The following is a 19,829-nucleotide window of genomic DNA, read 5'->3' as shown; positions in this document are numbered from 1 at the left end:
CCTCCCGCCTTATCCCCATATTCCCACCTAATCCGAATAACCTTGGACACCAAGGGGCAATTTATCATGGCTAATCCACCTGACCTGCACATCTTTGGACTGTGGGAGGAAACAGAGCACCCGGAGGAAACTCACACAGACACGGGGAGAAAGTGCAAACTCCACACAGGCACCCAAGGCCAGAATTGAACCTGGGACCCTGACGCTGTGAGGCAGCAACAATTTAAGATTGGCCAAGTTTATTTTTCCTTATTCAGTCACAGGATGGGAGTGTCCATGGCTCAACCAGCATTTGTTGCGTATCTGCAATTACCCTTGAGAAGGAGGTGCCAAGCTGCTTTCTTTAAACGCTGCAGTCCATGTGATGTAGATACACCCACAGTGCTGTTAGGAAGGGAGTTCCATGCCATTAAACTGCATTCTCATGGATGCTATTGTCCCAGGTGTGGCAGCTTCTTAAGTGTCAACTTTGTCAATTGGACTTGCTATCTTATGGCCAATATAAGTGTACCTGTCTGGTGGGGTTCCAAACCCTTTAGGGGAAGATGACCTCTTCCTTCCTGTCGACCGCCAGTGCTGCATTAGAAAACCTTGGAACCTATTCTCTCCCCTTTGCATCATTTTTACTCTTCTTGCTGCTCAGAATGTCTTCTGCTACCAGTCCCAGCTGCTGCGTCAGCCCCTTTAAGAGTTGCAGTCTGCAATCTGTCTTGGGGTGTGCCTATTTAACGGTGGTAATCTTGCATAAACTTTGCCCCCTGCTGAGGTGTACAGTCACTCAACAATTGATTCAGCTTTGGACTGTGCATTACAATTATTGAAGTTAGTAGGCAGCACAACTTTACATGCTGCTTGTACTGTAAGGAATCAACATGGGTTTAACCACAATTATAATTGTCCTCCTCCCTCTTGTTTTTGGGCCTGATCCAATTTTCCTGCCAACATTGCAGCATTCCTTCAGTTCTATGTCAAAATGTCAGCCTAGAGTGTGTTCTCAAGACCTGGAGTGAGACTTGAACTTACGACTTTCTACATAGGTGTGTACAATTCAGTCCTTTAAGTCTGTCATGTGCCAATCATTTAGTCCATGACTTACCTGTACTGGAAACCCAGCTAGCTGCCTTACCCGCTCCATATCCCTTACCAAACAAAGCTATCAATTTTATCTACAAGACCAAGGGAGGTAGGTACATGGGATCTCTATCATCGCCAATGTCTCTCCACATTATCGAGTCGTACATCGATCCTGACTTGAAAATAGAATGGTCATTCCCTCATTGCCTTTGGGTTATAATCCAGAACTTTCCACCTGACAACGTGTTGAGAGAATTAGCACAAATTGCAGTGACTTAAGAAGTTTCACCACCACTTTCTTGAGAAGCAACTAGACATTGGCAATACTTGCCAAGTTCGCCAGTGATGTCAACATCTCAGAAAATGTAAAATTATGCAATCTAAATTTGATCCTTGTGATTAAATGTATACAATTCTACTGTTACTGGTGGCCCATGCACCTCACGGATGGCCAGTTTTGGACTGCTGGAGCTAATCTGAATCTATGCCGTTTAGTGCAGTGGTATGTGACATGACACCATGCATGGCGTCCTTCATCTGAAGGTGGGACATCATCTCCACAAGGACTGGGCGGTGGTCGCTCGTACCGATGCATCTGCAGCACGCAGATTGGCGAGAACACGGTCAGTAGATTTTTCCCTTTAGTTAGTTCCCTCACCACCTGCCGCAGGCCCCGTCTGGCAGCCATGTCCTTCAGGGCTCGGCAACTCGGTCAGTGGGCGTATTGCCAAGCCACTCTTGGTGATCATCATTGAAACCCCCCCAGTCCAGAGTACACTCTATGCCCTTGCCACTCTGCAGGCCTCTTCCAAGTGGTACTCAACATGGAGGAGTTCTGATTCAGCAGCTGAGGAAGGGCAATCAGGGGTAATCAGCAGAAGGTTTCCTTACATGTGTTTGACTTGATGCCAAAGATTTATTTTGATAAAGGGTAATCTGGACTCGAAACGTTAGCTCTTTTCTCTCCCTACAGATGCTGCCACACCTGCTGAGATTTTCCAGAATTTCTCTCTGATTTCCTTACATGTGTTTGACCTGATGCCATGAAATTTCATGAGGTCTGGAGTCACGTTTGAGGCCCCCCAAGGTAACACCCTCCCGACTAAAAAACACTTGGCCAACACCTCTGGTGGGTGTCCTGCCGATAGAACTGAACATCCAACGGATGGTGATGGGGGAAGTGAATTGTTTGTAAGGCATGATTCCGTGAATATGACTAAATCAGGCTATTGTTTGACTAGTCTTTGGGTCAGCTCCCCAATTTTGAGACAAGTCCTCAGATGTTAGTGAGGATTAACTGAGTAAGCTTTTATTTTATCCAATGACGAGTTCGATGCCCAATGGCGCAGCCTGTTTTTTTTCTTTAGTCTGACTTTTCTCGAGTGGTTTGCTGTAACTGAGTGGCTTGCTAGGTGTTTGAGAGGCAGTTACATTGTGTGGGTCTGAAATCAGGTTAGGACAGTAGGTTCCCTTCCCTAAAGGACATTTATAGGCTGGGTGGATTTAATGGTGCCCTGACGGTTTCATGGTCACCATTGCTGAGACTAATATTTTATTCCAGATTTATTTGATTAGTTGAATTTAAACTCCCCCAATTGGCATTGTGGCACTTGGCTTGGGAGCAACAGTTCTCCAGACCTCTGGATTACTGGTCCAGTAACATTACCATTACATTGCTGTTCCTTTCAACAAGACAAATAGGCCTAATGGGTTGAATGGCTTCCTTCTGTGTTGGCTGTTTCTCCTTCTTTGGGGTTTGACTGAGCACTTCAGTTACTGAGTGAACACACTGATTGACTAACAGGACAGGAACAGGCTCCTTAGTCACCATGTAATTCAATTCATATTTTACTGGCTTTTCGCAAGGAAATATAAAATTATTGGCCGGAATTCTCCAGCCGTTAGGATTTTCTGTTCCCGTGGGCAGCACACTCCCGCCCGTGGATTTTCCGGTGGCGTGGGGGGGCTTCAATGGGAATTTCCATTGACAAGCGGCGGGACTAGAGAACCCCACCACCAGTGAACTGCATGCCGCTGAGAAACAGGCACAATATTGAATCATAGAATTTACAGTGCAGAAGGAGGCCATTCAGCCCATCAAGTCTGCCCCGGCCCTTCGAAAGAGCACCTTCCACCCTATTCCTATAACCCAGTAACCCCACCTAACCTTTTTTGACACTAAGGTCAATTTAGTATGGCCAATCCACCTAACCTGCACATCTTTGGACTGCGGGAGGAAACCCACGCAGACACGGGGAGAACGTGCAGACTTCGAACAGACAGTGACCCAAGCCGGAATCGAACCTGGGACCCTGGCGCTGTGAAGCAACTATACTAACCACTGTGCTACTGTGCTGCCCACGGTATAGAATCCATAGAATTCCTACAGTGTAGAAGGAGGCCATTTGGCCAATCGAGTCTGCACCAACCCTCTGAAAGAGCACCCTACCTATGATTACTCCCTCACGCTATCCTCACAACTCCATCCAATCAGCACATTATTGGACACCATGAGGCAATTTTTTAGTATGGCCAATCCACCTAATCTGCACTTTGAACTGTGGGGAGAACCTGGAGCACCCGAAGGAAATCCACGCAGATATGGGGAGAACATGCAGACTCCACCCGGACAGTCACCCGAGGACAGAATCGAACCTGGGTCCCTGGCGCTGTGAGGCAGCTGTGCTGATCACTCTGCCCCAGTGCCGCCCCACTATGCGGTCACTGCTGTGGTCAGCTGCAGTGGAGATAAATGAATACAAATGGCTTCATGCAAATTGGTTAAAAAAACTAATATCGCCAGAAATGTCATGAGTAACAACCCGTCATTCCTATGTTTGCCCTTTAGGGCCTCAAAAGGATCCCACGACTATTAAACCAATACCAACCATGTGGGGATGTCTGAACCGGTTCCGGAAAAATGTCCGTCACAATCGTTACAGGGATACGCCAGACCTGCAGAAGCTCATCGGGAATCTCTGTGACAATACTCCTGATCAGACCACAGTTTGACCATGTCTCAGAGCTCGGGTATTTAGCTCTTAACCTGTGCAACAAAAGCAAACCAGAATAAAAGGAGGCGTGAGGGGCACAGAGAGTGATAAAGGCTGAATTAAAGTTCACTTTACACCAAACAAGTCAAATGTTTGGCTACGTGCTACGATGCTGCTGGGCTCCTTCATGAACAAGTATTTAGATAAGGTAAACAAAAACAGAAAAATGCCCAGAACTGTACATCAGGTCTAACAGTGTCACTACAGAGAAAAGACAGGTTCATAGCTCTTCCTCAGAGCCATTGCCCATCTGCCTAGGCCTAATGGTAGCAGTGCAAAGCTTATTAAGGGCCACAGGAATTTTAGTTGTGCAGTTCTGCAGTGAATTTTTAAGTGGTACAACTGTGATAATTTTGTTGATCTTATGATGTGATTGTGTCCCATTTTGTTTCGAATGACATATTTTGGAGATTGCTTCCCCTTTCTCAAGCATGGTGTGAAGTGTTTACATGCAATACTGAAATGTGAACATTGCTTGCTAATTCAGCGGAGTGCTGATTGCCAGCGACAGAATGGTTCCAAGGCTCCAGCAGAACAAGAGATGGAAAAATAAATGATGGGGCTTGAACGAGCTCTTACAATACAAACTGTCTGTGAGCACAGAGGACATCAAAGTGAAGAGCTCAGTGGAGTTTGGCATGTTGAGTTCAAAGCTAATTATGAGATTGGTGTAGAAGCATCTTGTTCCTTTGTACAGAGGCTAGAGGACCCTTGGTTGGCTTCCAACATTTTCTGTCAGACACCCAGCATTCGTTTTATTGTGGTCCGCCTTAAACACTAATGATACACGCATTGAAGTGAGACTTACAGACTGCTTGTAGAAATAAATAAATTATGGCGAGGGATTGCTATTTTAGTCAGGCAGCAGGGTTTTGTAAATAAGAACAAAATAGCAAGCCACTGTTATGGAGATTTACCCTTCACCTTCCGCTAAGACAGGTGACAGGAAGCCCACAATTTGGCATTCGATCAGAACTTAAGACGGTACTCAGAAATCACTCAGGAGATTTTCCAGTTACAAAGTCCAATGGAGCTGGAGTGTAACAGATGCAGAGTGAAGGGGGAAGGAAGGGGCCTGAGAAATCTGGCTCAGATCCACAAAGCTGGACCTGTGCCAAGTGGGATATTCAGGCAGAAGGCTGCCTGAAGGGACTCTTGGCTACATTCAAGTGTTACATTAGATTGAAATAAATATCAAGTCTATTCAGGAAAGATGGGACTGGACAATTTATCTGGATTGGCCAAACTCAATAATAAAAGATCCAAAGGTGGACCGGTCCACTCTCTCCAAGCTGTCTGCCTCCAAACCAGAGCTGTCCATTTTTAGAGTGTGCCATGGATTTCTATTTTTAATTTACTCAGTTAGACTGAACATACCTGGACAATTTGGCAAGGCATGGTGTCAGATTTGTTATCCCCTTCACTGCTTATGCGAAGGTTTATTCCCATGCTCTAAGTGGCTCTTGACCATACCCAACTTGGATTCGGCCAAAACACTGATTACCATAAAGGTCCAACCCGAAATCTAAAAAAAATCCCAGTTCTAGCACAGCCTCAGTCCCAAGACTGCTGACTTTGAGAGAGTGTATCTTTAAGATACACGGTAGCCTTGTGGATAGCACAACTGCTTCACAGCTCCAGGGTCCCAGGTTCGATTCCGGCTTGGGTCACTGTCTGTGGGGAGTCTGCACATCCTCCCCGTGTGTGCGTGGGTTTCCTCCGGGTGCTCCGGTTTCCTCCCACAGTCCAAAGATGTGCAGGTTAGGTGGATTGGCCGTGATAAATTGCCCATAGTGTCCAAAATTGCCCTTAGTGTTGGGTGGGGTTACTGGGTTATGGGGATAGGGTGGCGGTGTTGACCTTGGGTAGGGTGCACTTTCCAAGAGCCGGTGCAGACTCGATGGGCCGAATGGCCTCCTTCTGCACTGTAAATTCTATGATAATCTATGAAGACCATAAGACCATAAGACATAGGAGTGGAAGTAAGGCCATTCGGCCCATCGAGTCCACTCCACCATTCAATCATGGCTGATTTCAACTCCATTTACCCGCTCTCTCTCCATAGCCCTTAATTCCTTGAAAAATCAAGAATTCATCAACTTCTGTCTTAAAGACACTCAACGTCCCGGCCTCCACCGCCCTCTGTGGCAATGAATTCCACAGACCCACCACTCTCTGGCTGAAGAAATTTCTCCTCATCTCTGTTCTAAAGTGACTCCCTTTTATTCTAAGGCTGTGCCCCCGGGTCCTAGTCTCCCCTGCTAATGGAAACAACTTCCCTACATCCACCCTATCTAAGCGTTTCTAGGCGTTATTCTTAACTTTCTAGCATTTCAGCAGTAATACCACTCTTGATTTATGCATTCTTAATGGAATATTTTATTTTAGTTAAAAAGAACTGTGTGAGTGTTAGGAGTCATTTTGCACTCTCGCATCACGTAACTAGCTGTGATGATTCTGTTGCAGGGACAATGTCCCAGAGTCGCCTGCTCTGAATGAAGGCCCACGGGAACCACATTGGAAAGACTACACCCGAGGACTGTGAGGTGGACAACTGGAAATGCAGATAAGCAAATGGCCACTGAGCATTTAGTGACTCAAAATAACTTTATGGGATTCACAAATAACCCCTTTCTCCATTCAAGACAGGAAATTGGGTTTAGTTAAGATGCCTTGACAAAAACTAAGCGACGATAGGTGCAGAGAAGAAAGACCAGAAACAGACCTTGAGAGCAAGGAATTTGACTGAAGGTAGGAAGAAAATACTGAAGCAGCCCCAAGACAAAACAAACCAGAGAAGTCAAGGAGAGAGCGAAAAGTGCCATTAAATAACATTAAGCTAAATTTTTCTTAAGGTTTCTTGACAGAAATAGAGTGGCTACAGGAGCTATGATTAAGGTTCATTTTACCAACTAGCTCTTCTGTCTGAGTTTATGATATACGCAACTGTCAAGTAAAGCTTTTTGCCGGAGGTGCTAATTTACAATGAAAGCACACCTGGACTGAATGGAATGTTAAAAATAATTAATTGTCTTCTTAAAGATCCAGCTCCATTTTGCGAAAATTAAAAGTTTTTCATTTCATTACATGTTCAATGTGTGACTCTCTTGATTCCATTAGTTTACGATGCAGATATGATTCCCATATCATGCTGTAAAACAAATTCTTATAGATGTACTGGGTAGAAAGGCAAAAGTGCATCAAGAACAGAAATGGGGCCCGATGAGATGCTGCTGAAATGGACTAGAAAGCATCCCATCTTGGGAAATAACACCTTAAAAATCTTTTCTCAAAAAGCAGACAGATTGGAAGTTGCTAACTCTTCACATTTTACAAGTGACTTTCATTGAATATTCCAGACTTACATATTTAACAAGTTGCAGAGGGCAGCAACCTCCTCGTTACTTCCCTCGAGCTTGTCGACTAGCTTCACTTGCTGATCCATCAAAGGCAGCGACACCTCTTTCGATTCCCCTGGATTGTACCTGGCAGGGAACTGTAACCAGGAGTAAAGTGTAACTTGAAATAACAGTACAGGATATTTGAAATGAAAAAGAGATAGGGGACAGTATTTAAAGTCCATGAATGGCTGGGAAGGAGCTTAAGACTGGATCCAGGCTCGAGGCCGCAGGTTATAAGCTTTCAGTTAAACACAAGTGTCAAAGCCATTCTTCCGCTAATCCAAAACTATTATACAGGTAAGGATGAAGTCAAGGATCGATTCCATTATCACATTTCCTCCTATGTCTCGAGGGGATTGGATGCAAAAATACAAACTTTCACTTTTAATTCTTATCATGGAGAGACTGTGAGATAGGATGGGTTCCCAGCTCAATTACGGTGTGATCAGATGTTAGACAGGCACCATGATGCCACCTGGACCCTTACAGGTCTAATGGGAAATGAGAAAGGGGGTGTACTCGAATCATCTAGTCCCAATTAAATGTGGAATTTTTTTTTAGTGACTCAGTGGAAGCTGGCGGGTAAATGAACATAACTTTAACTATTTACAAAGTCTTGCTGAAGGCAGCATGTCACTCCCAGTACAGTCCTTGTTAGGAGGACTAGAATCACCAGGCTCTGCTATGGGCCGACTTTTATCTTAGTTCATAATGAGCCTCAGGTGGGTGGCCTCTGCCCCCTATCTGGGAAGCTCGTACTCCATAAGCCCCATGGGGAGATTAAGGATGGTTTCACCTTGGCCCTCGTGGGGGTTATGACAATTTTAAACATAAGAACATAAGATCTAGGAGCAGGAGTAGGCCATCTGGCCCCTCGAGCCTGCTCCGGCATTCAATAAAATCATGGCTGATGTTTTTGTGGACTCAGCTCCACTTACCCGCCCACTTACCTTAATCCTTAATTCCTTTACTATTCAAAACTCTATATGCCTTTTCTTTCAATTTGATACCCTCCTTTATTTCCTTAGATATCCATGGCTTAATCCAGGCATGTTTAGTAAGATTCACATTTGGCTTTGCTAACCTTAATTTTATAGTTGTTGAAGACAACATTTAAAGAACTTTAAATGCACATAATACTGGTCACCTAATACTATGTTGTCCCTTCTCACTAAGCCATTGCACACATTGAACCATGTGAGATTTTGGGGAATAGGCTCCTTATTAGATCCAAAGGGAGAAAGCAAAGGTAAAAGAATGACATCCGAACAGTTTTTTGTTTAATCTACATTTATAATCATAGGATGTAACAATACAGAATAATAATCTTTATTAGTGGCACAAGTAGGCTTACATTAACACTGCATAAGAACATAAGAACTAGGAGCAGGAGTAGACCATCTGGCCCCTCGAGCCTGCTCCGCCATTCAATGAGATCATGGCTGATCTTTTGTGGACTCAGCTCCACTTTCCAGCCCGAACACCATAACCCTTAATCCCTTTATTCTTCAAAAATCTATCTATCTTTATCTTAAAAACATTTAATGAAGGAGCCTCAACTGCTTCACTGGGAAAGGAATTCCATAGATTCACAACCCTTCGGGTGAAGAAGTTCCTCCTAAGATCAGTCCTAAATCTACTTCCCCTTATTTTGAGGCTTTGCCCCTTAGTTCTTCTTTCACCCACCAGTGGAAACAACCTGCCCATATCTATCCTATCTATTCCCTTCATAATTTTATATGTTTCTATAAGATCCCCCCCGCATCCTTCTAAATTCCAACAAGTACAGTCCCAGTCTACTCAACCTCTCCTTGTAATCCAACCCCTTCAGCTCTGGGATTAACCCAGTGTATCTCCCCTGCACACCCTCCAGCGCCAGTACGTCCTTTCTCAGGTAAGGAGACCAAAACTGAACACAATACTCCAGGTGTGGTCTCACTAACACCTTATACAATTGCAGCATAACCTCCCTAGTCTTAAACTCCATCCCTCTAGCAATGAAGGACAAACTCCATTTGCCTTCTTAATCACCTGTTGCACCTGGAAACCAACTTTTGCGACTCATGCACTAGCACACCCAGGTCTCTCTGCACAGCCGCAAGTTTTAATATTTTATCATTTAAATAATAATCCTTTTTGCTGTTATTCCTACCAAAATGGATAACCTCACATTTGTCAACATTGTATTCCATCTGCCAGAGCCTAGCCCATTCACCTATCCAAATCCCTCTGCAGACTTCCGGTATCCTCTGCACTTTTTGCTTTACCACTCATCTTAGTGTCGTCTGCAAACTTTGCACTTGGTCCCCAACTCCAAATCATCTATGTAAATTGTGAACAGTTGTGGGCCCAACACTGATCCCTGAGGGACACCAGTAGCTACTGATTGCCAACCAGAGAAACACCCATTAATCCCCACTCTTTGCTTTCTATTAATTAACCAATCCTCTATCCATGCTCCTACTTTCCCCTTAATGCCATGCATCTTTATCTTATGCAACAACCTTTTGTGTGGCACCTTGTCAAAAGGCTTTCTGGAAATCCAGATATACCACATCCATTGGCTCCCCGTTATCTACCGCACTGTTAATGTCCTCAAACAATTCCACTAAATTAGTTAGGCACGACCTGCCCTTTATGAACCCATGCTGCGTCTGCCCAATGGAACAATTTCCATCCAGATGCCTCGCTATTTCTTCCTTGATGATAGATTCCAGCATCTTCCCTACTACCGAAGTTAAGCTAACTGGCCTATAATTACTCGCTTTCTGCCTACCTCCTTTTTAAACAGTGGTGTCATGTTTACTAATTTCCAATCCACCGGACCACCCCAGATGCTGGTGAATTTTGGTAAATTATCACTTGCATTTGCAATTTCCCTAGCCATCTCTTTTTGCACTCTGGGATGCATTCCATCAGGGCGAGGAGACTTGTCTACCTTTAGCCCCATTAGCTTGCCCATCACTACCTCCTTAGTGATAACAATCATCTCAAGGTCCTCACTTGTCATAACCTCATTTCCATCAGTCACTGGCATGTTATTTGTGTCTTCCACTGTGAAGACAGACCCAAAAAACCCTGTTCAGTTCCTCAGCCATTTCCTCATCTCCCATTATGAAATCTCCCTTCTCATCCTCTAAAGGACCAATATTTACCTTAGCCACTCTTTTTTGTAGAAACTTTTACTATCTGTTTTTATATTCTGAGCAAGTTTACTCTCATAATCTATCTTACTCTTCTTTATAGCTTTTTTAGTAGCTTTCTGTTGCCCCCTAAAGATTTACCAGTCCTCTGGTCTCCCACTAATCTTTGTCACTTTGTATGCTTTTTCCTTAAATTTGATGCTCTCCCTTATTTCCTTAGATATCCATGGGCGATTTTCCCCCTTTCTACCGTCCTTCCTTTTTGTTGGTATAAACCTTTGCTGAGCACTGTGAAAAATTGCTTAGAAGGTTCTCCACTGTTCCTCAACTGTTTCACCATAAACTCTTTGCTCCCAGTCTACCTTAGCTAGCTCTTCTCTCATCCCATTCTAATCTCCTTTGTTTAAGCACAAAACACTAGTGTTTGATTTGACCTTCTCACCCTCCATCTGTATTTTAAATTGTACCATATTGTGATCGCTCCTTCCGAGAGGATCCCTAACTATGAGATCATTAATCAATCCTATCTCATTACACAGGGCCAGATCTAGGACCGCTTGTTCCCTCGTAGGTTCCATTTCATACTGTTCTCGGAAACTATCGAGGATACATTCTATAATCTCCTCCTCAAGGCTTCCTTGACCGACCTGGTTAAACCAGTCGAAATGTAGATTAAAATCCCCCATGATAACTGCTACCATTTCTACATGCATCAGTTATTCTTTGTTTATTGCCTGCCCCTCCATTATGTTACTATTTGGTGGCCTATAGACTACTCCTATCAGTGACATTTTCACCTTACTATTCCTGATTTCCACCCAAATGGATTCAACCTTATCGTCCATAGCACCGAAGTCATCCCTTACTATTGCCTGGATGTCATCCTTAAATAACAGAGCTACACCACCTCCCTTACCATCCACTCTGTCCTTCCGAATAGTTTGATACCCGTGGATATTTAACTCCTAGTCGTGACCATCCTTTAACCATGTTTCAGTAATGGCCACTACATTATAGTCATTCACGATGATTTGCGCCATCAACTCATTTATCTTATTCCGAATACTATTTCATCACTGCTGCAGTGAAGTTACTGTGAAAATCCTCTAGTTGCCACACTCCGGCGCCTGTTCGGGACTGAGGGAGAATTCACAATGTCCAATTCACCGAACAAGCACGTCTTTTGGGACTTGTGGGAAGAAACCGGAGCACCCGGAGGAAACGGACGCAGACATGGGGAGAACGTGCAGACTCCGCACAGACAGTGACCCAAGCCGGGACTCGAACCAGGTCTCTGGCGCTGTAAAGCACCAGTACTAACCACTGTGCCACCGTGCCGAAATGAGGCATTTGACCCATCAAGGTTGATCTTCACTCCCAGGAATAAAACAACTTTCCTGCTCAGGCTTCAGGTTAAAATAGAAGCCTGTCTTAGATATTGGGCACGATTTTCCAGCCTTGTTGCAGTCTCGCTCGAGTGAAATGAGGCCAGTGAATAGCGGGAGAGGCCGAAAACAAGAGCCGCGCCAGGCGCCAAACAGTTTGCGATGCAACTAGCCCGCTCCTGTAGGTGAAATCGGGATTCGTCATCATAGTCCTGTATCCAGACAATTAACGGGAGCCACCCGATATCCAGCGGCCTCCTGTGATTCAGCAGCCTCCCCAGCAAGTGTTCATGCTCGTGCCGATTAGTAGTCCTTTTGAAAAACGTGAACCTGACGGAAGGGCTTCCATGGGGAGACAAGAAAGTGAGTAGCTATGTTCGCTCAATGGAAAAGAGCACGGGGGCGCTGGGCTTGCCACCCTAGTGCTCGGCGGTGGGTGGGGGACCCTGCACAGGGGTAGCTTGCCATGGAAGGGTGGGGGAAGGCACTGGGGGGGGGGCAACCGGGGGACAACTGCTCATGGCACCACCATGCCAAACCCTGGATCTTGTTTGCCAATTCTGGGGCCATCCCTTGCCTCTGCCTCAGTGACCACACATAAGCCCCACAGTCTGCCGAGGCCTCTGGCCGTGTGGCTGAATGCTATTGCCAACAAGGAATTGGCAATCATGGTTAAGTGAGCACTTCACACATGCCAAGTGGATTCCGTGGGTGGGTGGGCCATGAAGCATGTAGGAGTCTTTGCCTAGCATCCCAATCACACCCTGATGCCTGGACACTGTGCTTGAATAATGTGGGAGGCAACACCACACACGCAACATCCGAACATCCAGGGGATGGGACACAGCTCCGGGATCATGCCCACGGCCGGAGGATGGGTGAGTGGCATGGGGGGTGTGGGGAGGGCGGGGGGGATGCCTGCAGAGATGGGCAAAGGGTCCGGAGGTCGGCCCGCATTGCGGAAGGAAGTGACAGAGGCATCATAATGGTTGTGCAAAAAGGAGTTTAATGTCTTGTACACCCCACCCCCGATTGTGCCGCCCCCCCATCCCCCCAATGCCCACCACTCCCATCCCCTACCTACAGCCCCCCACCCCTCCCCCAGTGTCCTCAGTGATCCTCAACGTGCTTTGCCCTCCTAGCTCTACCATTAGTCTAGATGTTTCCCCAAAATGCACATCTGACGTGGAAGAAGCTCACTGCTTACCTCATCCTGTGGCATTCGATGCTCCTGGCGGACGTCTTCAGGGTCTCTGGGGCTGGAGGGCACTCAGTGCCCCGTCCTCTCGGTCGGTGCCAATAGGACCTAGGGTTCACCTTGGGATGGGGGGCCACTGGTTCGAGCCCCGACTGCCTGTACATCATCTGGCTCTGCCAGCCCTGGTGGTTCTCCATAGTCCGCACCATTGTGTTGACGCCCTCAGCGATGTTCCTCCACGACTGGGACATGCGCTGCAGCGCCTCTGCAATGCCCAGCTGCGACTGGGACAGGTTCCGCAGCGCCTCGGCCATTCCCATCTGAGAGCAGGACATGTCCCGCAGAACCTCTTCAAGGTGGGCCTGGCACTGGGTGACATCCCCCAGTGAGTCGGACATTCTGTCGAGACCCTCAGTCAGGGCCGTCATTGACTGCGCAATGTCTTGGACACCTTCACTCATGGTCCTGACGTCATGCACCAGGCTCTCCACCATGGTCGCCACCCTATTAGTGTTGGCCTTGGCGCCACACATTGCCGGCGTCATCTCCTGCACCCGTAGACTCTAGAACTCCTCCAAGTGGCTATGAATCTGCTGGGGTGATACTGACATCTCCCTCTGAATGTCCCGCCAATACCCTATTGTCTCGATCATCTCCAAGTGCATCTGTACTAAAGGCTCAGCATCAGGCTGGGACCCAGCTGGGCCCTGGGATCCAGCAGCCTTTTGATTGCTGTCTCACCTGGGGGTTCCGGCCTCCACCTGATGTGCATCTTCAGCGGTGTGCTGCTCCCCAGATTGTGCCCCAGAAACCTGACCACTAGCATTTCCCACCGAGGTGTGTGTATCTGTGCTGGTGGAAGGTGGGGATGACAGCTGTGCAGCGACTATAACAGTTGTATCCTCGGAGCCCTCCTCCGAGGTGTTCTCCTCGGAGTCAGGAGAGGGTGTCGCCCGGGATGGGTGACCTGTGGGAGAATGCTCATGTGGTCAGTGGGAGGGAAGGGTCAGTCAGTAAGGCAATCACTATACATGTTCGACAGGTCCTCCGGGTGTAGCCCGGTGATTCCTCAACTTTGCAACTTCCGCCAGCCTCCGCGTGGCTGACCGATCTGTACTCGGCCACCCCAGTCACCTTCAGGGCACGATCCTCAAAGGAGGTGAGGATTCATAAGTCCGGCACCACATTGCCAGTCTTGGCCCTCTCCCGCCGATTATGGGAGAGCTTTTCCTGAGGAGACACAGAGAGGGCATCGTCAGCCACACACGTGGTTCACAGCGGTGTGGGGTGGGGGGGGGCGGTGTGAAAGGAGGATTGGGGGGGAGTTGGGGCCGCATGGGGAGTGTGGGGGGGGGGGGAGTGAGGGGCGTTGGTGTCTACTCACTCGTGCTGTCCGGTGTAGGTCGTTGACCTTCTTGTGGCACTGAAGGCCAGTCCTCCTGATCACACACCACGGGATGACAGCTGTCACCACCTTCTCCCAGGCAGCACTGGCAGCCTTATGGCTCACCCTCCAGGACCCTCGGGTAAACAGGCTATCCCTCCTGGCCTCCACTGCGTCTAGGAGCCTCCCCAGGTCAGCATCCCCGAATCCTGGGGCCGGTCTCCTGCGCGACGTTACTGTGAGCTGGCTGGGGTTGGTTGTGTAAGTGTAGTTTAAGTGCTGCTCGACCTTGTTAGCGGGGAGCTGGCGAGCGCTGTCCTGGTGAATCAGCTGGAAAGGCAGTATTTGTGATGAGAAGCCCGTGAGGCCTCATTATGTGCCGAATAATGTTGAATTCTGTTGCCAGCCTCGTTGGGCCGAGCGCCGGGAAGCTCGTGGCAATTTGCGCTCGCTACCCCACTTCCAAATTTTCCCAGAGAATTGTACCCATTTTCTTTTTAATAAAATGAATAATCAGAAACAAACAAATAAACGAGTGGGGGTGACCACCCCGGATGGGGAACTGTACAAAAAAATCTAAATTTCAAAGGCAATTGACAAAATTAAATAAAAATGTCATCCCTGGGGCTGATGGTGCACTCCTGCAGTCTCAAAGATATCATTAATCTGCATATTTAAATAAGGACCCATTGGCCTCGACTAGGTGCCTGCAATCTACAATCCAGTCCAAGAGATCAAATGTAAACCCCTGTTCCATTTTATCCGCTCCCTCTGTTTCTACCAGGAGGGAAGAGTTACAATTCCCATTAAACCTGTGCGAGTTTGTATCTCCATGGGTCTAACTTCACTTTAATGGGCCACCCACTCATATATGTTTGCCTGTGTTTTATAGAACACATTTAAGAGCATTAGGAATGCTCTATACTCTCAGTGCCCGAGGTCTGGTGTAGACTTGTATCTTACTTTATGTTCAACAAATAAGCAGGGTACGAAAGCTGACTGATGCTTAGTCACTTTGGAAGTGAATGTGGCGTTTCCCACCCCCCCAAGCATCGTGTCGCTGTGTAACAATACTTCAGCCCAGCATATTGATCTATCTGTAGAACTGCATTACATTTTAATACCCGCTGGAGGGTTACTGATGAAAACAAACTCAGTCTGCAGTAAAAGTGCAACACAGCCTCGGTAGTGTTTTCTTTTGATTTTGCAACGGTGATAACTCAGAGGAAAGCTGTCGTAAACAACATATTTGCAATAGTCTGTGTGTAATGCAACATCTCACTCCCAGAGACAAGTCTTCCCAGTCCTCCCTGGCTAGGATTGAACTGGGAGTGAGATGCTGCATTACACAAACTATTACAAATATGTAAACAAACCCTCTTTGTTTACGATAGCTTTCACCCACAAGGACCAGGATGAGATCAATGATTCCCCGTGGCCCTCGTGGGGATTATGACAGCAAACTAAACTACAAATTTTGCATGCTAACACTTTGGGATTTGGGATTTACCCTGTCTGTCTGCAAAGTAAAGCAGGCAAAGATTTGTATCTGACTTCATCTCGCTGAAATGTCCCAGCCTGTCTTTTGGGAAATTGGAATAAGAGGCACAACATTCTTTTCACACCAGAAGGGATTCCTATTATTAAATCCTCAGGTTACACTATCACATAATTAGATATTGGGAAGTATGCGCACATGCCTGAACAGTGAGTCCCAAACTTTTTCCCAGTGTGACCCTATAGTAATGCCTCAGACATTGTGTGACCCCAGAGTGAAAATCTGAGGGGATTATTAATATATTTGGATGCTGATGATTAATGTAATAGCAACCTGATGATTAATCTTATAGAATCATGATTGATGACACAATTGGCAAATTGGTGGCAGGGTAGCACAATGGTTAGCACTGTTGCTTCACATGCCAGGGACCCGGCTTCGATTCCCGGCTTGGGTCACTGTCTGTGTGGAGCCTGCAAATTCTCCCCGTGTCTGCGTGGGTTTCCTCCGGGTGCTCCAGTTTCCTCCCACTGTCCAAAGATGTACAGCTAGGTGGATTGGTCACGCTAACTTGCCCAGTAGGTTCCAAACGTTAGGTGTGGTTGCTAGGTTACGGGGATAGGGTGGAGGTGTGGTCTTAGGTAGGGTGCTCTTTCAGGGGCTGGTGTAGACTCAATGGGCCGAAAAGCCTCCTTCTGCACTGTAAATGATATGCTTCTATGAATCTATGATTATATTAATGGTATATAGGGTCATGATTATCGATGCAATTGGCCCTGATTATTCATTGAATTAATTCTAATTATTAATATAACATCTTGATTATTGATTCAGTATTTTTGGAATATTGAAACAGTAGGCAGCTGATTATTAGTGCATTTGAAACCATGTAATTAAGTCCTGAATATTAATGTAGCAGAATCCTGATTATCAATGTAATAGAACTCTTGAGCATTGATGTAAAAGGATCCTCATTATTTTTGCAATAGGATTCCGATTATTAATGTAACAGAATCATGATTACTAATTCATAATGATCCTGATTACTGAAGAAATAGGCTTTCTGCAATAAAAACCAAACATCTACCTTTTCACAAACTTTTTTTGCAGCAGCAATTGGACCTCTGGTGGCAGTCCATTTGGCCATGTCCACCAACAAAGGATTTAAAGGGGACTTACAGCTGTCAGAAATCAGTCCAAGCTCCATGGCAGCTATTGTTGTTCTGGGGGTCACGACCTCAAAATCTTGCTTCGCGACCCCCACTGGGAGTCGAGGCCCACAGTTTGGGAAGCTCTGATTTACAGGGGTTACTAGCAGTGCCGCTCCCATGAGACAAATATGGTAACGCAGGCACTTATGCTAATCTTTAAGGGTTTCCTCAAATATTCCAACTCCTTTATTGATGTTCAACGTCTCTAGTTATGACAGCACTTAAAATATCACTTGACAGCATGTGGCACTATAAGTGAAGGCATACGAGCAGGAGTTACATTGCAACAATCTAATCACAGCTTTTAGAAGATGTAACAAGGTACTCAGTAAAGCTTGAACAGTTATAAACTCAGAGCAAATTTATCAGTTGTGTCTTGGTGGTAACCCTCTCGTCTCTGCATCAGCAAGGTCATAGTTTCAAGCTGCGCCCCAGAACCATGAGCTCAAAACAAAGGCTGACAGTCCAGCGCAGGACTGAGGATTTTCTGCACTGTTGGGATGGTGCCACCATTGAGATATCTTATGGATATAAAAGTGCCCATGCAAAAGAGAGCAGAGCAGGTGTCATTAGTGTCTCGGGAAGGAGAAACATGATCCATATATGGAACAGGGCATGGCAAGTCACATATTCGAGCCTGCCTTGGGGTAAATTGAAATTACAGACATTAGAAAGGCATTAACATCACAAGGGGTAACTGCCATTAAATCCTCTGGTTAGACTATTGTACGATTAGATATTGAGAAGTATGGGCACACACCTGAGGGTTTGGCATAGAAACAAGAGATAGGGGGCGGGATTCTCCGACCCCCGCCGGGTCGCAGAATCACTGGGGGGGGGGCGTGAATCCCGCCCCCGCCGGCCGCCGAATTCTCCGGCACCGGAGATTCGGTGGGGGCAGGAATCGCGCTGCGCCGGTCGGCGGACGTCCCCCGGCGATTCTCCGGCCCGCGGTGGGCCGAAGTCCCGCTGGTTCTATGCCAGTCCCGCCGGCATAAATTGGACTAGGTCCCTTACCGGCGGGACCCGGCGGTGCGGGTGGGCTCCGGGGTCCTGGGGGGGGGTGGGGCGTGGGGTGATCTGGCCCCGGGGGGTGCCCGCACGGTGGCCTGGCCCACGATCGGGGCCCGCCGATCTGTGGGCGGGCCTGTGCCGTGGGGGCACTCTTTTCCGACGCGCTGGCCATGTCAGCCTCCGCCATGGCCGACGCGTAGGTGAACCCCCCCCCCCCCCCGCACATGCGCGGGGATGACGTCAGCAACCGCAGCGGCGCTAAAAGCCTTCCATGCCAGCCGGCGGAGCGCCAACCACTCCAGGGCGGGCCTAACCCCTAAAGGTGCGGAGTGGTTCACGATACTGCGTCCCGCTGGGACCCCCCGCCCCGCCGGGCACAGGAGAATCCCGCCCAGGATGTGAGTTGGGATGGGGAAGGAAGAGAGGTTTTAAAGGCGTAGGATGGATATGATAAGTATGGTACAGAAAATATGGAATGGCCTGGCTTGGGGATGTAAACATCTACTATTCAAATAAGGATTACAATCTCACTGCAAATCTTTTGCGGGTCTCTGCTCATTTAAGTAGTTATTATGGGAATTTCTTCAGGTTATTGCAGCTCCACCATAGGTACCATGGCACGTTATAAATGCGGCTACTGCTGGTGTACTAGATCAGGGGAAAGCAGAGAAAATCCTAGACGCATATTTTCCATTGTAAGTCCGGACATATGCAGCCTGATTCTCTGTTTCTGAGGCGGGCGACCCTGTACCCCAGGCAAGGAAGGAGGCTGCCAGCCACCGCCGTTCGTCGTGCCTGGGCCCAGGTTGCAGAGCCAGTCAGTGCCGTGAGCAACACTCTCCGGACTGAGCAGCAGTGTAGGAAGAAACTGCGTAACCTCCTCAGGGCGGCCAGGGTGAGTAGGTAGCACTGTGCCCCGAGCACCAACCCCTGTCCTACATACCTGTAACACCACTCCTCCCACTCCACCTGGAGGGCAGTCAAACCTCACCCTGCACTACATGCCGGCACACATATCTGCCGCCATGGCCAGGTTCCCATGGCCACTGAAGCCACCAGCTTTCGACCCCCTGGGCTGCATGTGTCGGAATGTTTAACACTGTGCGCTTTCTGTTTCCAACCCCCCCCCCCCCCCCCCCCCCCCCCCGGAAAGGCCGCCCATAACCACCTGGAGCGGAAGAACATAAGAACATAAGAACTAGGAGCAGGAGGAGGCCATGTGGCCCCTCGAGCCTGCTCCATCATTCAATGAAAGTATGGCTGATCTTTTGTGGACTCAGCTCCACTTTCCGGCCTGAACACCATAACCCTTAATCCCTTTATTCTTCAAAAAACTATCTATCTTTATCTTAAAAACATTCAATGAAGGAGCCTCAACTGCTTCACTGGGCAAGGAATTCCATAGATTCACAACCCTTTGGGTGAAGACTCAGTCCTAAATCTACTTCCCCTTATTTGGAGGCTATGC

General features: G+C 47.4%; 1 protein-coding gene across 1 annotated transcript in view; it reads right to left on the bottom strand.

Moving 5' to 3' along the window:
- LOC140388097 (phosphatidylinositol 3-kinase C2 domain-containing subunit gamma-like) overlaps positions 1-19,829 on the bottom strand; it is a 310,331-nt gene that overhangs the window by 278,211 nt on the left and 12,291 nt on the right. Inside the window, exons 4-5 of the mRNA XM_072471736.1 lie at positions 7,493-7,623; positions 3,963-4,120 (exon numbers count right to left, since the gene is read on the bottom strand). Of these exons, the coding sequence (XP_072327837.1) occupies positions 3,963-4,120; positions 7,493-7,623 (289 nt within the window). The remainder of the gene's footprint in view (positions 1-3,962; positions 4,121-7,492; positions 7,624-19,829) is intronic.

The sequence above is a fragment of the Scyliorhinus torazame genome, chromosome 13 (assembly GCF_047496885.1).
Source record: "Scyliorhinus torazame isolate Kashiwa2021f chromosome 13, sScyTor2.1, whole genome shotgun sequence".
In the NCBI taxonomy this organism is placed as follows: domain Eukaryota; kingdom Metazoa; phylum Chordata; class Chondrichthyes; order Carcharhiniformes; family Scyliorhinidae; genus Scyliorhinus; species Scyliorhinus torazame.
Note: the sequence above shows the minus strand (reverse complement) of the source record. Positions and strands in the feature narration are given on the sequence as shown.